General features: G+C 38.5%; 2 protein-coding genes across 3 annotated transcripts in view; one reads left to right on the top strand and one right to left on the bottom strand.

Moving 5' to 3' along the window:
* Positions 1-5,480, top strand: part of GNAL (G protein subunit alpha L) — a 142,381-nt gene extending 136,901 nt beyond the window's left edge. For both annotated transcript variants that reach the window (XM_063299091.1, XM_063299092.1), the window contains exon 12: positions 559-5,480. In XM_063299091.1, the coding sequence (XP_063155161.1) occupies positions 559-705 (147 nt within the window). In that variant the 3' untranslated portion in view covers positions 706-5,480. The remainder of the gene's footprint in view (positions 1-558) is intronic.
* On the bottom strand, positions 2,144-20,795 carry MPPE1 (metallophosphoesterase 1). The gene is made up of 10 exons (XM_063299093.1): positions 20,598-20,795; positions 14,853-15,239; positions 11,111-11,219; positions 9,740-9,843; positions 9,468-9,548; positions 8,494-8,602; positions 7,289-7,360; positions 7,062-7,184; positions 5,482-5,622; positions 2,144-4,282 (listed from the first exon to the last, which is right to left on the bottom strand). The coding sequence occupies exons 2-10, from the start codon at positions 15,125-15,127 to the stop codon at positions 4,100-4,102; spliced, it is 1,197 nt and encodes a 398-aa protein (XP_063155163.1). The 5' UTR covers positions 15,128-15,239; positions 20,598-20,795; the 3' UTR covers positions 2,144-4,099.
* Positions 20,796-22,008: the final 1,213 nt, after the last annotated feature.

Here is a 22,008-nt window from a genome sequence, read left to right as displayed (position 1 = left end):
GTAAGCTTTAATTGTAAAAGCAACTATCATTTGAGACCAGTCATAATTAAATTGCAAACAGACTGCTTTTTTTTAATTATCACCTCTTTATAAGCTACACAAACCATGCAAAAACAAAATGCCACATGCTACCATAAAATCCTACTTCTTTTACCCTCAACATACTGATCTATATTTGATTGTGTCCACAAATGAAATATTATCTGCTCGTCTTTTTTAACTGTAAGGTGTAATAAAGCAGCAGTGTAATAAACATATAGTTCTATACATTTTTTAATGGAAAATCAGGCTAAGCTACCTGGTGGATAAGTTGCAAAATTAATATATTCAGCTTACTGTCTGCTATTTATTCAGACAAGACATTTGGGGTTTTTATCTCTGGCTATCCAGATGTTCCTTGGATAAGCAGGTTTAACACATATAACCCGTGACATGTTAGCTTGAGATTGTCCTGCACTGACCAGTCTTCCCACATCTTGTCATCATTTCCCAGAAGTGCTTTTATCCAACTTTTTGGGTAAACATAGTTTTCAGTGTTTGTTTTGTTATCTCTTACAGCGAATAAGTACAGCAACCGGAGATGGAAAACATTATTGCTATCCACATTTCACGTGTGCCGTCGACACAGAAAACATCCGGAGAGTGTTCAATGATTGTAGAGACATCATTCAGAGAATGCATCTTCGCCAGTATGAACTCTTGTAATTAAGGACACCATGGAGTCTGTGGTTTTAAGCATCTTTCTTTCTTGGCTTCCTCAGATGAAGTAGAGGAAGAGATACTAGATCCATCTGCCTCCTCAGTTCATTTTCTTTTATTAGCCTTTCTAGCCAGCCCATGCTTTAGGGACAATATGTGTGCTTTATTTTTATATGCCACTTCTTTGTCATTCCACTGAAGTCTTTGGCTACCTCTGTTTCTTTTGGTTTGGTTGTAAATTTTTGTTTATGTTTAATTAATTGGACATAGTCTGCTAATTTTTTTTCAGCAGACTTGTTAGTTCAAGCTGGTATCTGCTTGTTGGGTGACACCATGTCACACCTAGAATGTGTGTGGAGGGCTCCTTATGTACCATAACACTGAAGAGTACTTGATAGACAGGAAGACAAGGAATAATGCACTTTGCTTCAGAGTTACGAAATACTGTTGAGGATGTATACATGCATGATGTAGCAGCACCATGGTATTTATTACACTGAGTTTTTAATGAACTGAGTTGCAGGTCAACTGATGAAGTGACCTCCTCTTCTAAGCCATTGCTGGCCCAGAAATAGAGTAGGTAAGCAATTTTTGGAGGTTTGGAGCTAAGAGTCTCTTTACACCTCAGGCTTTTGAATTTAGAGCTACTTTTTCAGCCTATTGCATTTAGGCAGAAAATTCACCCTCACATACCATACTTCTTCAGTCCACAAATGATTCAATTAATTTAGATCATTTTTGGACATCAGTCTTCTCCTATATAAATATAAATATAAATATATATATATATATATATATAATATATAATATATATATTTTTTGTTTTACTGCTGGTTTATTATATTGTACAGACTGTAAAGTGTAATATTATTTTGTACAATTTTATTGAAAAAATACTTGTAGAAGATCTTTGTGCCTTGATTATGGCTGTACCTGTAAAATGAGCTAAGATGTAAGTATGTTTTTGATTGCGCTGTACAGCTTGATGTCAACTCTACCTACAGCAGTGACTGGAGGTTTAAAAAAAAACTCTGTAGAGTTTAGGGTTTTTTTCTGATTTATATAAAAATGTTCTTTAGTATAAAAATTATAAATTATGCAAATTTTAGTCATATTAACTTTCCAAGTAAGTAATTGCTGCTGCTGTGGCAGCAATAGCCTTTCAGACTCAGCTTTAAAACACTGAAATTGATTTGCGTCCAAATTACAACCTGGTGTTAGTTTCATGGGAATACCTTGTTTTACCTTTAAAAACTATGTTCAGTAATTCTTTGGTCATTCATAAACCTTTCACAATTGTGGATTGTGAATGTGTAAAGACACCATTAGATAAGGTTTTTTTTTTCCAATCTTTGTTGCAACAGCTGCTTTTATTGTGCAAATTGCAAGAAAGAAAAAGGGTGTAATCCTTGTGTTTGGCCTAAGAGAATTACAAAATGACATATTTATTTCTCTTAATAAACAGACCTTAGAAAATGGTTTTATTTTAAATATTGTAGAATCATAATGTTTTTCAAACTTGAATAATTTATGCAAATGACATTCACAAAATAAGTTGTGGTACAGTTCAGCATAAAAGCAAGAATTGGTGTAGCAATAAGGCATGCCTTTCTCTGTAACTATGAGATTGTTTTATATTTTATACATAGGTGTTATGTCAGAGTACAGTTTCCTGTGCCTGAGATAATCTGTACAAATATTTAAAATTTGTAGTTGCAATAACAAATTCAGAACTTCATAGATTATAACACTTGGATTATCTTTGCCTTTTGCTATAAATACAAAGACAAATTACTCTTAAATATTTTGATGGCATAATGTGAAACTATTTTTAAATTAGGAAGGCATGTTTATTGCATATATAACCCCAGATCACTTTCTAGGTAACTGAGAAACCATTGTATCTCTGCAAAAGAATCAGGCTAGTAATCTATCAAGTTACTCTAGTTCTGAAGAGCTCTTCAGCATTTTAGATCCACTCTGAAACTGTTACCTTGACATACTGTATTCAGTCATAACCTTGTTATGTTTCCAAAATGATGGGGAGACACTTATCTTGATATGATGAAGACAAACCAGTCTAATGATTCATATTTACTCTAAAGACAAACCAGTGCAAATGTAAACTACTGCCTGTTAAAAATGGGGGAATATAACAAGGGGATGGTTCTGTTATGGAGTGGGGTGGAGTCACTATAATTCTATCCCATCTTCTCTCTCTGCTAAAAATGTCACACATGATTATATTCTATAGTTCAGACAAGGTTTCACCTACAATTTTACTGTGTATCCATCTAATGCCCTCTAAATGGATTTTGCTCACAGCTTCCAGAACTCTTTCCAGCATGGCTGGAAATTTTGTCTGGGCTGTTGTCTCAATGCTTAGGTGAACATTATGCTGAGGAAGGCTAACCTAAACTCTTCTTTACTAAATAAAATTTACTTTAAAATTTATATAAGTAGATGAAGAAAACCAAGTTTAAAAATTCCTGCAGCTTAATTTATAATGCCTTTTTAAGTTGCATACTTAAGCACTATTTTTTAGAATGCTATTAATCAGATAGGACTTAAACATTTAGGAATGGAATGCAAAGTTTTCTGGTAAGGTTTATTTCTCTTGGGGGAGAAAAGTCAGCCACGCAAATTGAGTCATACCATAAAACCTGTATGAATCTTACCGTAGCTGCTTACATCTTATTCCAGGGAAAACATTCAGCCAAGCTTCATTCCGTGTGTTCATGGATACAGAGTGCACACCCTTATTCCAGATGTGCAAGGTTTCTCCTCAGTTTCTACCTGGTTTGCCAATACTCTGCAAACCTATTAGCAAATAGGTGTTCGTTGATTCGGTTACATGACTTCCATCTAAAACTATTTACATCTAATCTAAAAGTGACACATGAGGGTAGAAAGTTACGTCACCTATTATTATTATGTTTTGCTTCTGTTTTGGTAATACCTTGCTGTAAAATAACTAGATCTTGTATTGCTGACATCAAGGAAAAGAAGTACCACTTCAGACGGTCACGCAGCAATAACACTTTAAAATTCTTTTCTATTATAAAGACTGAGCCTCTAACAGCATAGGGCACTAGTGCAGACACAAAAGGAGGCTTGTAGAACTTAGTGTACAGTTACAAACTTTTAATATACATATTTGATACAAAAAAATTTAGCAAGAAAATCATTCGATTGTAGAATACAATATTTTTGTACAGCATGAAGCAGTTACTTTATCCTGTAGTAAAAAAGTCCTATCAACTGTCTAGAGCTTTCTGTCTGTAAGGGCAATTTGCCTTTGGGCTAGCAATTCAAGTACGCATTTGCTGGCATGAATGTAGTCTGATGGACTGTTCTTTAGCTTTGGTGTGTCGGTGACTGATTCCAAGTGTCTGACTTTTCATAGTGCTTTATACTTAGTGATTAAACGCTGAACAAAATGGTAAGGGGAAAGGAGGGGCTGAAAGTGAGCCAGGATGAGGACCACCAGTACAGATCCTGCTGTACAGTAAATAGTTATGACTGTGTTCTCATATGGAAGAAAGCACTTGTAGAGAGAGACATCTGTTGATGTTATGCTGCCCTGAAAAATGGAAGCAACAGTTTAGAAGGTCTGAAGCAAATGGCTGTAGACATCGAAGACTATTAACGGGAGGGAAGCTGACTTCTTCTCAAATTAGCAGTACATTCAATTGTTTATGGGTCAAGAGATGCAGATAAATCTGAACCTTCTAATGTTGGTTATTCTGCAGTTAAGCACTGAGCTGCCCTGTGAAAGTTCTGTGCCATGTGAAAAAGTACCTGCCAGAATACAACAGCTGTTTTTTGACTGGACAAGGGAGGACTCATACAGTTAACAGCTTAAAACCCTTAATTATACTAATGATTGCTTTATAATTGGGGGAACCAAGGATTTGAAATTGCATGAAATAAAATGTAACTATTCTTACAGAATTGGGCAGGGAGTGGGACAATGGATAATCTAGCCCCACTGGTAAGCATCTACATGTCAAGAGTGCTAGAAACATGATATTCTAGATTATTTGTTAAATAAGGACTTTAAACAAAATAAAGAGGTGAAAGTACGCTTCTCGAGAACAGTTTAAAATCATTATTACCTAAAATGAGGCAGATTTTCATCTATGAATTAAAAATTACAATAGAGCTATAATTGCTTTGCCTTTCCTGAAGCTCAAGAGGCTGAAAAAGTAAAGTTAGCATAGACCTGGTTTTTGAAGATAGAACCATTTAAAACATGGCTCAGAACCAGGAAATTTTTTGTGCTCCAGGTTAATCGATTGAGAATTGTAATCTAGTGTACCCAAAGTAAGCAAACTGTGAATTAGGTTCCTCTGAATAGAATTTTGCTGCCCTATGAGATAGTTTGCACGTTTGAAAGACAAAGAATCACAGAGGGAAAAAGTGGTCTTGTGGATAAATCAGTCAAGCAAAAACAAGTCTCAATACTGTTTGTTGCAGACTACTGATGATTGTTGCAGTCAGATTGTTTACACTGCATCCTCTATAGACACATACTAAATATGCTTGTATTTAGAATTGTAGACCATAAACATTACTTTGCACTCTACAAGCTAGATGGCTCTACAAGCTTTATAAAGTGGGTGCTTTGTATTCAACTTAAGTGTACTTTCAGAGAGGATGGAAGGAGCTGTTCTGTTTTGCTTTTTTTACAGGTAGCATCAGTCTGAGAAAATAGCTGATTGCTATGTTGATTTATATGATGAAAAAATACCTGATAAAATAAACAATATTTAAATTTACCATTATGAAACTAGGATTGTTTCTGTTCCTCCAACTGAATGATGGAACGCTGATTTCAGGAATGTTACCATTATGCAGCACTTCACAGGCACTATGCGTATGACCACTCAAAATCAATCGAGGATGAAACCACCATAACAGCTATAAGTTGAGTAAAAAATCAGTTACCATTTCTAATTTAAGAATAACACTTTCACATAGCCCACCTTGCTTTCATAGTCTCCCTTCAGCCATTTTAATCACTCATTTGTTAGAGCTGTTATCCATCCATACTATCCTGTATATACTATGCATCCATACTAAGTACTATTGAATCACCCCACTAATACCAGAAGTAACTCAGTTTCGACCCACAGCCAATTCCAAAGCTCTTTTCCACAGCTTTGGGGGAAGAATGGTTCAGCATTACCCAGGATTCTTTGACTTACTAGGGTCCAGAGAACCATTACATAATGGTTGAATTCACTCTAGTGTATTATGAACATATAAGCATGCCAGGGGATGCTGCTTGATGGCTTCACTGCCAGGCTAAAATACCCTTCGCTGTTATGGCACTCTCCAAATATGTTGGATCCTAGATTTCAAACTGCTCAGTTCCCACACAGCTGGGCTGTAAGCCATGAAAGACAGACAAACGAATAGGAAAAATTCCTTGCATGGTTTATTGGTTCAAAATCAGAGGCTCTGGCAGATGCCTTACAAGCCAGAAGCATAGTTTGTTCTTAGCTTTGACTATTTGGGTTGTTTGGAAGAGTGAAGCCAGGGAGTATAGTTTTCATATCACAAATGGTTTGTTCAGTCACTGCTTTCATCAGGAAGACACATGAGGAAGCAGTTGAACAGCATGTCCCAGCTCAATTGTTCATTTACACTAAACCAGTATGAATGAACCATCATCTACCTAGCATGTCCCTAGCTTTTCTCAATTCGTAGGCCACGGTACATGCAAGACCTATATTTAAAGACATAATATACACTTTCCTTAGGATATTCATCAAGAGATTCTTCATTAGCAAGCCTTCATTAGCAATCCATCAAGTTTCAGTAATTTCATGGCCTAGATAGATGGAGTTACAGGGAGTTTTCAGGAAGCCAAAGAGAATTCCTTACATGTATGTCACCTGCAACCCAGCTCAGAACAGATGTGTACAATTTTGACTCCTAGTATACTTGGTTGCAAAGCAGGCTCTACACTTTGCACAAACTAGATCTTCTTTACAATAGATTTACATCACTGAAAACTTACAACTTTTCAACCTTGTAAGCATATGCAGTAAAAGACCAAATTTCCCACATACGGTACTACATCTTTCTTTAATAGTGCAACAACAGACCGTAGTTTTTTCATAAGAGAGAAAGAATTTCTTCCAAACTACAGATTGTCTTGAAGACAAAGGAAACCTCTTCTTGGTTACTTCGTCACTGAAAACCCTGTGTGCTACCCTAGGGTAGATATTTCCTAAAAGAAAGAAGTTCTACCATGCAACTTCTGAGAATGAAATGGTCACAATTTTTCTTTGTTAACACAACCACACAGTTAATAGTAAGTAATGTAAAGCTCCTGGTCAAAATAAATGTACCTTCTGGGAAGCTTCCTGAGAAAGCACATCATACTTCTCTCTAAAGAGGTCATTCTTTTTCTCCAGGGGAGCAGAATCTTCTCCTGTACATTCTGAGTCACTTCTTCTATAAAGAGGATAATGCTGAGAAGGATTAAAAACACAAAATAGTTCCAAATAAAGTTCTTCAATACATTCATCCTAAATAAAGTGCAGCGATCTCATTCTATCGTTGTCTTCCAACTTACCTGCAACAGAATTGGAGCTGAAGCTGGGAGCTTCTCCACATCACTACAGCTTTTTTTATATTGATTTTGTTCCTGACAACAAAAATCGGAAATGATTTAATATGTACCTTACGCAGAGCAGCAAAGAGAAAAGCATTATGGTTTTTAAGGAAAACTCAAAATATTAGAACTGAGGGAATGATGCAGCTATATAATTCACATAAATATATAATACAAACTGGATGTTCTAAAAGAAAATGCCTCTCTCATATTCAGAGAACTGGTGAGTCAGTTTTGAGGCAGCACATACGTTACAGAGGCAGAAAATGTCTGCAAGATATATAAACACTTCAGTAGAATCTCCCAGGATGGTTTAGAAAAACTGTGTGCATGCACACAATAGACACAAAAAAGAGAAAACTGAGGGTGTCAGCCTTTTGAGGTAGACCAGACTAGGAAACCAAAGTTATGAATGCTAATACAACTTTTACTATAAAGTTACAGTAACAGAACGTTACAAGTCTGAATGTCCTCCCCCCCCCCCACTCTATCTTCAACGGAACCAGGGAGCGTCAAGCCTGAGACGCTTTCTTAAATTACAATTCTGCCTCAGATTCAAATTTCTTTTCTCTGATGGTTGTCTTGGTTGCCGCTCTTTCTTCTGTTCCTCAAGGCCAACCCATTACAGAGGAAGGAGCACTAAGTATGCTATCTTGAGCTCCTATATGAAAGTGTGATATAAATCTAACAAATAAATATCAAACTATCAGATTTAATTAATTAAAAGTATATCCAAGCAGGTAAGCTCTGCTATATCAGAGTTTATAAAAGGAAGCACTGTTGGGTTGAGGAATCCATAAACAAATCATTATAATTTAAAAAGACTCTGTCTCCATCTACCAAACTCAGAGACAAAAAAGGGGCTTCTGAAGAAGACAGCAATACTAAAAGAGCAGCAGCTTTGGTACTGCTGCTGCTTTATTTCCATCCACGATTTCATGCTGGTCCTCCCAATACCCAAGCACAGCGCCTTCACCCATAAAGGCTTTCTCATTCATTTCAGTTAAGAGAACAGCACATAATTTATGGAGGAAGAGACAGAGATTTGTCGAAAGTTTGTGGGTACACTGGAATAATAGTTTGGGAAGGAGTTAATTTTAAAAAATTCTCTAGAGCAGTTATTCTTTACATCGATAAGCTTTCCCAATAAATCATTACATGCCTACCTGCAACGAACAGTTCAGCTGGTGAGAAAGTTCAATGAGTTTTGCCTCTGCTGTTCTGCAAATTATACAGCCATCTCCTTCAAGAGCAACACTGTTCACTATAAGAAAGCTAAGAATATAAGAAGAAAATCATGCACGTTATAGCCAATAAATGAAGGGATCCTTTACTCTTAAATCAGAAAGAAAACTCAGCAAAGAAAGCCCATTTAGCATAGGAAGACTTCCCCTCTGCACATACTTCTAATGTGCTCTAGAGGATTCCCATCCTCCACAGAGGACTGGGAAAATGCACAAGAAGGCTCCTTCCATCAGATGCTGCTCTGTCTATACAAAAACACTTTGGGATTACAACTGTATTCAAACAGACAAGGATGGCCATGTCACCAATAAGATGAGAATTCTCCCTTTGTTTGGCTTTGCGCAGAACCTGACCAAGCCAGTGCCTGATCAAGGAGGAAAAATAATCCTCACAGTGGATGTATACATAATCTCAAACACTGAAGCTATCACAGTATGATTCTCTGTTCCATATGTAACTTGGCAAAAACCAAACATTGGTTACTAGGCATTAACACTGATACAAAAATGCAGTTTAAACACTGCAGAATCTTAAAATACAATTTATCTACTATAACAGGAAATGGATCCATGTTTGTTTATAAAGGCCTGCAGCCGAAAAGTTTATTTGTAACACAAATTAGAATTAGAATATATTTAGTATATTGCTAAGAAGTTAATACCAGGTAGAAAAAACAAATTACAAGCAGCAATTCTTATCCTTTCAGAAGAAATGTATTAAAAAGTATTTTCTGGATAGCCAAAAATTAACCTTAGATAAAGAAATCTATTTACAATTTATTTTTTAACAGAATGTAATGAGACACTATCATTGTGAAACTAATATTTTGCTGTAAATGCCAAGGTACAAAGTGTTAATAATAAAAATCCCAGTAAATAAAAAAAGTTATGCTCACTTTATCCCTTTCCGAGTTATCATTTTTTCAGAAGAGAAGTTGAAAACTTTAGAGAAACGTTCCAACTTGAATGATGTCATCCTAGGGGTGTGTAATAAAAAACACAGCATTCCATTATACAGCACACCATAACTCCCAGCACAGGAAAGCATATTAGGACTGAACTAGAGCAAGATTTCCCTCTCCTCTATTTGGTCTGTAAAAGGTGGACCACCTTCACTACCACACCAATATTTTAATCTATATTCCACAATTTTAAAAAAATTACTCACTCATAATGAAAGCCAATGTCATGATTGCCAACAATACCAATTACTTCTGCCTGGTCCGGATGCCAAAATATTTTCTGATAGCGTCTTACATCATCTGACCAAGCCTACAGAAAAGTATGTTTAAAGGTTCAAATGCTATAATCCAGTTTAAATAAAAATAAATAGTGATTATTACTATTAGGTTATGCTGCTTTTTTTATTCCTGCTTTTGCTAAGAGTAAAGGGTCAGGAAACAATACCATGAGCTAAGGCAACTAATTCCACAATATTTATATTGAAATTCATTCTTATATATTAAAAAATGCAAACAATTAGACTATTTCATACATTTTATTCAGAAAAAATCAGTATCTTAAAAGACAAGGCAAAAGGTACCAGTGCATTTCTTTAAACACAGCAGCCTGCATTGTTATTATTTCCCACTTTGGGCTGCTGACTAATTAGATACTAATACATAGGAGTATTTTTAAGAACCACCAAGAACTCTTGAAATCAACATACATTGATTTCTATATATTTTATTTTTACTTATTAGCCCTATTTGCCCATCATGTGTCCAGTCTACCTCATCCCACAGTTCATTTTCTTAAGAATGTGCTTAGTATAAACTTGGCTTTAATGTCATAAAAATAATCTACCCAAGACATCTACTGAATTTTACACTTATCTTGGGGAAAAACTGCAGTTTTTCACTTTAGAAAACAAACTTGGTGCGTAACTTACATGTATCCTCTTGCCAGCTGTTGAATTTAATGAGTACTAGGAATTGCAAATCTGTCAAATTCAATTTCACACAGTTGCTCTTTTTTTCCCCATTTTTCATTCTGTTCTACTGTATTTCTGCATCAATTTGTTTTTTTTCTTCCCATAAGCCTGCAGAAAAATTCATCTGCAGTTTTCTTTGTTCACATTTTCCTAATATATATACTTTTGTGCTGTGGATTTTCTGAATACTGCAGTGAACTGGTTAATTCAGAAAATAAAATATTTCAGCTGCATTTCAGTTGGCACGTGGGACCAGAAAAATGGGAATTTGTTAAGGTTCATCTTAAAATGCAAATAAAGCAAATTTTTCCCCATCTTATAGGAACTGGCAGTAACACACAAAACTTATCTGTGCTAAAAGATCTGCTGCCAACACCGCAAATATTCTCTCAGTTGGCAAATCCATTGTGTGAAGTACCATCCAGTATAAATGCAAACTTAAATATTGACAATAACTTCAACAATCATAAACAGCTTTCATTTAAGAATTAAGATGCTAATTAATATAGTAACTAAAAGAAGTATAACTACTCCTGGCTTGGGCTTTTGTGCGCAGTTATTTATCAAAAACCTATTTTGCTAGGAGACCATTTCAGTAACACAAACCTGGGGAGAGCTCCATTTTCCTTCATCAAAGATATCACCAAGGATAAAGACTATTTCTGGCTGCAGAAGCCAGAGGGCACTTTGGAAGGCTCTCTCCATTTGCCATTCCCTAGTGGGAAAAAAAGTACAAAACTACCATATTTCAATTAATATTACAAAATATTATAAAGTCATTATAAAGCATGAATTAAAAGGAACTGGATACAGAGTGGCCTTCTCTTTTGACACTGTGTGGAACATCATTTTTAACAATCTGAAGCAAACATCATGCATTTTAGGGTTGCCAGGAACTGAACAAGGGCTGCACAAAAGAACAACCATAAGAAATTCCTAATCACCCAGGAATCAAAATAGATTGTTTCACTAGATTTTAGCCTAATTTTTAAGCTTTTCCAACTCTTGAACTACTTAGCATTATCCACAACAGATGCTAGCACAAATCAGCTCAACGAAAGGATGAACTGAATAAACTGTTCAGAGTTACAAAATCAATTATTGCAAAGCCTTGAATATTTAACAATTGAAGAACCCGTTATTACTACAAGCTACATATGCATAGAGCAGGCTAAGCCTCATTTACCACTTGAATGATCAAGATACTGTTGGCATGGGATAAGGGAAGAACAAAATCAAGAATAGTCTCAGAATGTAAGAAGAGGAACCATCTCTTTGTGGTGCATGTAAAACAAGGAAGGATATCCTGGTGTGCGTCTATCTATACCCCACATTATCATTAAGATATCAGGAGGGCAAAATAAAACAGCAAACACTTGCTGTTCAGCAGCAGCCTCAAGGCTGTTTGCCACCATCTATCCATCATCCACAGTTGCACTAAGCTGGCTTGACCATGCCCTCTCCCAAAGGACCATCGAGTATTTATTTTCCTTGCTCTGAAAAGAAACTTCAGCAAAAGAAGAACAAGGAAGTGGGCAAGGCACCAATTCATTGCCATTTTTACTGCTCCCCATTGGCCATCAAGAAGAAGACCTGGTTGTCGAAAGAGGAGAAAATGAGGACAATTGCCATCCTTGACAACAGCAGAAATGTTGCTTACATTGAGGGAGAACAACCATGTGAAAAAGGCCACTCGCTGGTATTCTGTTTTGAACATCCTAACAGAGAAAGAAAGTTGGGAGAAATAGCATTTGCCAAATAAGAAATGGAAGAAGTAGCATGTTACGCCCAAAGGATGGTTAAATTGCTATGCTATAAGCATGGAACATACATATTTTAGAGAAGAAAAGTAAGTATAGCTTAAGTGATTATAATTCCAGAGTAAAAAGAAGTATCGATTATCCAGAGCGTGGAAAAAATATTGTGATTGAAACTTACATAAAATTTCCACTATTACAACACAAATTCAGAAGGGACCAAAAAGTCTCAAATCACTTGTGAATTCTGGGAAATGGCATTGTCCAGAAAAAGCAAACCACCCAACTGGACTCGACTTCCAGCAAGAATGGGATGACTGAAGAAAGGTTTATTAGGGAGAATCTTAGGATGTGAAATGGAAACAACCTTTTGGACCTTGAAGACACCACAGAAAATAACAAACAGTGTAATGAAGAGATTGGGAAGGACAGCTAGACAAAATATATATATATATCTTGGTGACAGGATAAGATTTGTTCTTTGGGCAAATCTACAAAAACATGAAGGACAACATGCTGGTAGTCACCTTTGAAGCCTTCATGGCTTGGGGATGGTTACTTGCAGGACTGTCTCTCCCTGGTTGTTTCTACCTGTCCTACCCAATCCAGCAGGAGGGGCATCCTGCAGGTACCGTCACCTAAAGAGGGTTGGCTGGCATGGCCCACGTTCTGGAACATCATTCCTGTGGAGATCAGATTGGCCCCAACCCTGCTGGCCTTTCATAAGGCCTTAAAGACATGGCTCTATGCTCAAGCCAGGGGCCTTGGTGTATGAAGGAGCCCATCTCCTGGCTGTGTTAATGGCTGTTTGTGGGTGCTTTTCCCGGCTGCTGGGTTTTTCAATTTGTTTCTATATGCATTTGTTTTTATGTACATTTAATACTGTTAGCTGCCCAGAGTCATTTATTTGAGATGGCCATATAAATCAAAACATGGCTTAAGAAAAGGTTGTTAGGCATCAGAATGGAACAATAGTAGTGCTAGACAAGAATCAGAAGAAATTACACTGGGAGTCCAAGCAATCGGTGCGTTACTACCAAAGCTGAGTGAAACCCTAGAACATCTTGGATGTATATCGAGACAAAACAAAAGAATACAGGTAATCCTCAGGTTACGACAGCAGTTGGGACCACATAAATAATTCAACTTTGCCCCCTGTAGAAACAAAATGGAGTTTTAAGCTATATATCAACAAATTCAGATGAAAAAGGCCAAAAAGCCAGTGGCTTTTTTCTACATATCTTCATCGACACTGAAGTAAATCAAGATAAACAGTTTTGGTATGGGCCAATTTTAATCATTAGGAGTATTAATAGAATGCATTATTTTTCTTATTGGGAGATTTCCCATTCTTTATTTATTTATATGATTTATATAGCTGCCCATCTCACACAAGTGACTCTGGGTAGGTTACAGGATTAAAACACACAAACCCACCAGACGTAACCCCTCAGCGTCCAAGGATAAACGGTGACCCCACTCACCATCAATAGTAACAGTTTATCTACTCACCAGACCCAAATGCCTGGGGAAACAGCCAGGTCTTCAATGCCTTGCAAAAGACTAATCCTGTTGGGGCCATCCAAATCTCCAGGGAGATGCTGTTCCACAGGGCAGGTGTTGCCACTGAGAAAGCATGACTCTGAGATCCAACACAATGACACTGTTTGTAGAAGGGACCTGGAGCATGCCCTGTCTACTAGATCTGGTGGGGCGAGCAGAAACAATAGGAGAAAGGTGGTCCTACAAGTAGCCTGGCCCTATGCCAGGAAAGGCTTTATAGGTGATGACCATCATCTTGAATTGCACCAAGAGCCTACTGGGAACCAGTCTCTCTGGGCTGATCATGAGGCTGAGCACAAGGGGTTGGAAGGCAACATCAATACTAAACATCAAGGCTGTCTTCCCCAAGAACGGCTGCCCTCCATCTCCTGCCTATTTCCCTCTAATCTCTCAACTTTTATAAATGGGGAAAAAATCTGTATATATAAACTACTGTAACAATTAAGATAAATAACAGTATTTTATCATACAACACATGTATGTTAAACATTTTCTTGGCTGTGCTGAGCGTTTTTTTATGACTCTCCGGCTGCTATATGTTTCATTTCTTGTTTATTTTGCCTGTGTATATATTTTTATTTGTTCTAATGTTGTGAGCCGCTCAGAGTCATGTATGGGCAGCTATATAAATCAATCAATCAAATAAATAAATAAATAAAAATTTTCGGTCACAATATTAAGCTGATTCAAAGCATTTCAAAATACGTGGACTCTTGAACACTATTTTGGTTTTAATGTGTAAAAGCACCATAGAAAAAATAACAAAATATTAAAAATGATTGTTCTTTCAAATAATGAGTAGCAAATTCTGCTCAATGAATTGTAATGATTTATTGATCCCTTCTAATGAAAGGCAACTACACTGAGATTTTAGCAATGTTAAACAGAATCAACATTCAATAAATTAGAAAGTAGATGCTCAGTTTATAAACTTAGGTTTGTAACCTTAATTCTTCAGCATGCAACAGAGCAACTATAAATGTTTGCACAAATCAATAGCAACAAGTTATTGATACTTTGATTCCTACCTCCTTAGCTTGTCCAACCAATGTCCATTGATTTTACCAAGCAAATGAGGATCTGATAAAAATATGGTTTTCAAGACAGAATGTGAATTCTGTTTGTTAGTCCCTGGAGTCTGATTTTTCAATTCTGGCCAATGACACTGAATTATAACTACATAATAAATTAAAAATTCACAGAAAATGAATACTGTCAGAGTAAAACATACAAGTTTCAGCATAAAAGTGCCTCTTTTCCTCAAAGTGTAATAGTTTATAGAGCTTAAGCCTAGAATTGCCATCTCAGCCTATTGCAGCACTTTCTCCGCAGAAATATCACCAATGTCCCATTTTTCATGCCCTGAACTAAATGTATATTATATTTCAAATGGTTCTTCTCATCAGCCAAAAGACCTGTAAGAGACACAGAAAGAAATCTTATAGGACTTGTACTGAATACAAATTTTACATTATCAGCCTGGTTCAGTTATATACCCCAGTTCAACAACACAATGAATATAACAAGAATGTATAGAAGTTGCTTAAAAATAATTTATTTTAAGCCCCACTGAACTCAGTATAGCTTCATTCTTCTAAGCAAAGTGCATGGCATTGCTCTATAAATGTTTTATAGTACCAGATTTTAAAAATTCACCAAATAAAATATCTGGATTATAATAAAAGACAAGTCTATCTCCAACGTGATATGTAAAAAGTTTGTAAAATACTGCATGAGAAACGGTAATATTTCATTGTGTTGTGGTGTTTGCGTTTGTTTGGTTTTTTTGGCAGATGTGCAAAACATTTTGAAGCTGAAATTTTTGGCTTCAAAATGAGCTATTCTGAATGGATCGGAAGGAGATCCATGTCAAATCAGGCCATCCTGACTTCTAAATTTGTGAGCTTACTATGTTTTATCTTCAGCAAAGGATCGTTACCTTGTCGTGGTGCTGGAGCTTGAGCACCTCAATGATGCCATGAGCTAAACCGTGAAGGGCCACCCAAGACGGGAAGGTCATGACAGAGAGGTCAGACTAAATGTGATCCCTGGGGAAGGTAATGGCAACCCTCCCCAGTATTCTTGCCGTGAAAACTAAATGGATCAGTACAACCAGAGATATGTCGGTATACCATTGGAAGATGAGACCCCCAGGTTGGAAGATGGTCAAAATGCTACTGGGGAGGAACAGAGGATGAGCTCAACTAGCCCCAGACGTGATGACGCAGCTAGCTCAAAGCCGAAAGGACAGCTAGCGGCCGACGGTGCTGGTGGTGAACGGCGAATCCGATGTTCTAAGGATCAACACACCATTGGAACCTGGAATGTAAGATCTATGAGCCAGGGCAAATTGGATGTGGTTATTGGTGAGATGTCAAGATTAAAGATAGACATTCTGGGCGTCAGTGAACTGAAATGGACTGGAATGGGCCACTTCACATCAAATGACCACCAGATCTACTACTGTGGACAAGAGGACCACAGAAGAAATGGAGTAGCCTTCATAATTAATAGTAAAGTGGCTAAAGCAGTGCTTGGATACAACCCAAAAAACGACAGAATGATCTCAATTCGAATTCAGGGCAAGCCATCTAACATCACAGTGATCCAAATATATGCCCCAACCACAAATGCTGAAGAAGCTGAAGTAGAGCAGTTCTATGAGGATCTGCAGCACCTACTGGACAACACGCCTAAAAGAGATGTTATTTTCATCACAGGAGACTGGAATGCTAAGGTGGGCAGTCAAATGACACCTCGAATTACAGGTAAGTATGGCCTGGGAGAACAAAATGAAGCAGGACATAGGCTGATAGAATTTTGCCAAGACAATTCACTCTGCATAACAAACACTCTCTTCCAACAACCTAAGAGATGGCTTTATACATGGACTTCACCAGATGGACAACACCGAAATCAGATTGATTACATCCTTTGCAGCCAAAGGTGGTGGACATCTGTACAGTCGGTAAAAACAAGGCCTGGAGCTGACTGTAGTTCCGATCACGAACTTCTTCTTGCACAATTTAGGATCAGACTCAAGAGATTAGGGAAGACCCACAGATCAGCTAGATATGAGCTCACTAATATTCCTAAGGAATATGCAGTGGAGGTGAAGAATAGATTTAAGGGACTGGACTTAGTAGATAGGGTCCCGGAAGAACTCTGGACAGAAGTTGGCAGCATTGTTCAGGAGGCGGCAACAAAATACATCCCAAAGAAAGAGAAAACCAAGAAGGCAAAATGGCTGTCTGCTGAGACACTAGAAGTAGCCCAAGAAAGAAGGAAAGCAAAAGGCAACAGTGATAGGGGGAGATATGCCCAATTAAATGCAAAATTCCAGAGGTTAGCCAGAAGAGATAAGGAATTATTTTTAAACAAGCAATGCGCGGAAGTGGAAGAAGACAATAGAATAGGAAGGACAAGAGACCTCTTCCAGAAAATTAAAAACATTGGAGGTAAATTCCAGGCAAAAATGGGCATGATCAAAAACAAAGATGGCAAGGACCTAACAGAAGAAGAAGAGATCAAGAAAAGGTGGCAAGAATATACAGAAGACCTGTATAGGAAGGATAACAATATCGGGGATAGCTTTGACGGTGTGGTCAGTGAGCTAGAGCCAGACATCCTGAAGAGTGAGGTTGAGTGGGCCTTAAGAAGCATTGCTAATAACAAGGCAGCAGGAGACGACGGCATCCCAGCTGAACTGTTCAAAATCTTGCAAGATGATGCTGTCAAGGTAATGCATGCTATATGCCAGCAAATTTGGAAAACACAAGAATGGCCATCAGATTGGAAAAAATCAACTTATATCCCCATACCAAAAAAGGGAAACACGAAATGTTCAAACTATCGAACAGTGGCACTCATTTCGCATGCCAGTAAGTTAATGCTCAAGATCCTGCAAGGCAGACTTCAGCAGTTCATGGAGCGAGAATTGCCAGATGTACAAGCTGGGTTTAGAAAAGGCAGAGGAACTAGAGACCAAATTGCCAATATCCGCTGGATAATGGAAAAAGCCAGGGAGTTTCAGAAAAACATCTATTTCTGTTTTATTGACTATTCTAAAGCCTTTGACTGTGTGGACCAGAACAAATTGTGGCAAGTTCTTAGTGGTATGGGGATACCAAGTCATCTTGTATGCCTCCTGAAGAATCTGTATAACGACCAAGTAGCAACAGTAAGAACAGACCACGGAACAACGGACTGGTTTAAGATTGGGAAAGGAGTACGGCAGGGCTGTATACTCTCACCCTACCTATTCAACTTGTATGCAGAACACATCATGCGACAAGCTGGCCTTAGGCTGGAGTTAAAATTGCTGGAAGAAACATTAACAATCTCAGATATGCAGATGATACCACTTTGATGGCTGAAAGCGAAGAGGAACTGAGGAGCCTTATGATCAAGGTGAAAGAAGAAAGTGCAAAAGCTGGCTTGCAGCTAAACCTCAAAAAAACCAAGATTATGGCAACCAGCTTGATTGATAACTGGCAAATAGAGGGAGAAAATGTAGAAGCAGTGAAAGACTTTGTATTCCTAGGTGCAAAGATTACTGCAGATGCTGACTGCAGTCAGGAAATCAGAAGACGCTTAATCCTTGGGAGAAGAGCAATGACAAATCTCGATAAAATAGTTAAGAGCAGAGACATCACACTGACAACAAAGGCCCGCATAGTTAAAGCAATGGTGTTCCCTGTAGTAACATATGGCTGCGAGAGCTGGACCGTAAGGAAGGCTGAGCAAAGGAAGATCGATGCTTTTGAACTGTGGTGTTGGAGGAAAATTCTGAGAGTGCCTTGGACTGCAAGAAGATCAAACCAGTCCATCCTCCAGGAAATAAAGCCAGACTGCTCACTTGAGGGAATGATATTAAAGGCAAAACTGAAATACTTTGGCCACATCATGAGAAGACAGGACACCCTGGAGAAGATGCTGATGCTAGGGAGAGTGGAAGGCAAAAGGAAGAGGGGCCGACCAAGGGCAAGATGGATGGATGATATTCTAGAGGTGACGGACTTGTCCCTGGGGGAGCTGGGTGTGTTGACGACCGACAGGAAGCTCTGGCGTGGGCTGGTCCATGAAGTCACGAAGAGTCGGAAGCGACTAAACGAATAAACAATAACAAACTATGTTTTATACACCAGACTTTTTCTGGTTCTGGCTGTAAATTTCAGTCCTACGTGTTCTTCCTCTAGCTCTGTGCCTGTCATTCTAACTAAAAAGGCCATCATTCATGTCACACCTTTGTTTTCAGATTTTCACTGAAACCCTGAAGGGCTTTTCAACCTACTCACTTAGTGACAGAACTAAAACAGTAATATTAACTATTTCTATGTCTATCAAAGAGCAGTTGCAAATCATTTAATATTTAAAATAATACAACATAAAGGGCAACAATAACCATTTTATTTCTATTCATTACTATTCCTTTGGCACATTTCCTTTCAAAGTTCATTTTGTGCTTTTTATGCAGGTTGCAAGAATTTCAATGAAGCCCAGCCATGTTGATAGTTATTTTCAGCTCTGGTTATTTCTAGAGACCATCAAAAAGCTCACCTTATTTTCTATGGACATTCTTGCCCCATAACACTTAACCAAGATTATTTACGATGGGCCAACAGAGAATGCCTTCTTCCATTCTGAGCACGCTCACCTGCTTGATGCAAAACTATGCCTATTGCAAAGCAACAGGATGGTTCCAGTCCTGTATAAAGCCCTCAACATTCTTTTTTGTGGTTTTAACACAGTGCTTTCCCTTTTCAAACAGCAGCATTAAGCCTGGAGGCCCAAGGCTTCTATGCAAAGCTCTGACCTATTGCCTGCTCTGCAGAGGGAATTGCAACAGAGGCGGAAGGGATTGACAAGCACCAAGCCAGACTGGCAGGAAATTGGCTGTGACTGTCACCTCAGTGCAGCTACCTGGGAAAGCTCCAAAAGCAACTTACATCCTGCCAGTGTTTTGCAAGCTGCAGCAGTTTAAGAGAAATGCTGATTCAAAGCAAACATCTTTTTCATGACCTTGGTGAATGAGAATGTCCATCTTCAAATAAATAAATAAATAAATAAAACCCTGAGATTTCAGGGAATTAAGCAAAAATCAGCAAATCCATAAAGATATAATGTTTTAATTTTACTGGGAGCTTTTGTTTATTTTCAATGAAAGTGTTTTGTTTTATAAAGTTGTACCATTATGTTATATACAGATTAAGATGTAATTATTAAAAGTAAGTGGCATATTTATTTCCCAACTAAAACACCATGAAATCAATTGTTTTAGTGGGATGGGGGAGGGGGTGTCATTTTATCAGGTCACTGATAAATCACACATTCTGACATCCTCTGGGTCAACCTAATTCAGCAGTAGCATACTGTAATTTTCATTAGGACCAGCTGAACAGTCACGAAGTAGAGAGCACACTTTTGGGTTAAGCATAGTTGTCTTCACCTACAAAGGAAGACCAAGGGAGCACAAAGCTATCGCGGGGCACAATTTCCCATTCTACTGTCATCCAATTGTAGTATTTAGATCCATTAACACCTTCGCACTTTCCTCCACCCCATTTTTGGTGGATGAAACATCCAATCTAAAGCGTTTTGCTAAACTCAAAAGCTTTCTCGTTACTTTGTGACATTTCAGATGGCCCAAATAAAATATTACAAACACCCATCTTCTACACGCCTCCGAACAACGGAAGCCAAAAGGTGATTTGTTAATTCCGATGTAATGAACTGTGGCAATGGCTCTGCATTGCAAAATGCAAGACACCGACCCACGGCAAATCATGGCTCGGCGCAATGCACGGACCTGCTCCATTTCTCGCTGCACGCTTGGAGTAGCAACAGCAACAGCAGTTCCTTAAGCTCTCGCAGCCCGGAAGGCTGGGCCGACAATCTTCCGCAGAACAGAAATCTCTGGGAAGAGAAACCAGCCGAAATCGAAAGGTAAATCTATTTCTTCCAACAAACCCCAAATAAGGCGCCCTTTCAGCGCCGCTGCAACTCACCGAGGACGGTGTGGTGGGCGGGGACCTCCCGCCCAAATAAACGAACCACGCCAGGCGGAAGACCTTCTAAGGCCGCAGGGAGGAACCGCGCCACGAAACCCCCGGAAGAAAAGGGACGCGGCGATTAATGAAGACAAGGTCGCCCGCCGCATCTGCAGAGAAGCCGAAAAGTGCCCTCGTTTTGCGGAAGTTGTACAACACTGGCTAGGGGCTGAATCGAAGGAATTCGCTACTTTCCGCGCCTCTCGTTCGCCCTCTTTGAGTCGATCGCCGTCCGAGTGGGCGCCGCTACCTGCCTCACACCTGGATCGCTCTGGCCTCGCGGGAAGTTGCCGCGGGATGTTCGGGTGAGTAATTATTGCAGGCTGTTCCCATCCGAGTTGTGCTAAGGTGCTTCTCTGCAGGTTGCTAGTACCAGATTGTTTCCATGGTGATCGTGGTTTGCAGCTGGACGATAATGACATTCAGATACAATCGATACAGCAAATCGTCGCGTTGGTCTAAAGAATCGTTCCAAAATCAGGCACTACTGAGCAATTCACGCACAGGAATGTTAGTTTAAAATTACCCTGTGGTACCGGAAGATGTGGACGATAGCCTTATTCAGAGTAGGAGAAAACCAGAGATCAATATTGTTTTCTGACGAAAATCTTGTTTATTAAAGGTCACGCACTCTTCAATTTTTAGGTGCAGTCCATAGAGGACCTCCAGCAGTTGCAACCAAACTGTCATTTTAATATGATTTTAATATGAATTTTAATATAACATGATACACTTCATCTAGAATAGTTTGCAAATGAAATGGAAGAACTATTAAAAATCCTGTTAAAAACTACTGGACATTCTCTAGTCTCTGCTAAAAAGGGTATACTGGTAGAAATTGTGTAATGTAGTTCAAATGAAAGATGTCCTCCTCATAGGTAGGTGCACCACCACCTTCAAGGTGGCTGGTATCCTCCTCTCTCCAAAAGAGGTATTTACTACCTCTGAATTCTAACCAGACACATACACCAGCTGCCTGGGGAGGGTAGGTAGGGCATGGACCCAGCCCACAGATGGCAGAGCTCATGCTTTGGAGAAGTTTATCCATCTCCTTGGAGTCCACAAGCTCAAACAAATCCTGGATAACATTATCAGATGTTGCCCCAGTCACCTCACTGAGATCTGCCCCCGTGGA

Source organism: Candoia aspera, chromosome 3, assembly GCF_035149785.1.
Source record: "Candoia aspera isolate rCanAsp1 chromosome 3, rCanAsp1.hap2, whole genome shotgun sequence".
NCBI lineage: Eukaryota > Metazoa > Chordata > Lepidosauria > Squamata > Boidae > Candoia > Candoia aspera.
The sequence above is the reverse complement of the archived record's forward strand: the minus strand, read 5'-3'. Positions and strand labels throughout refer to the sequence as shown.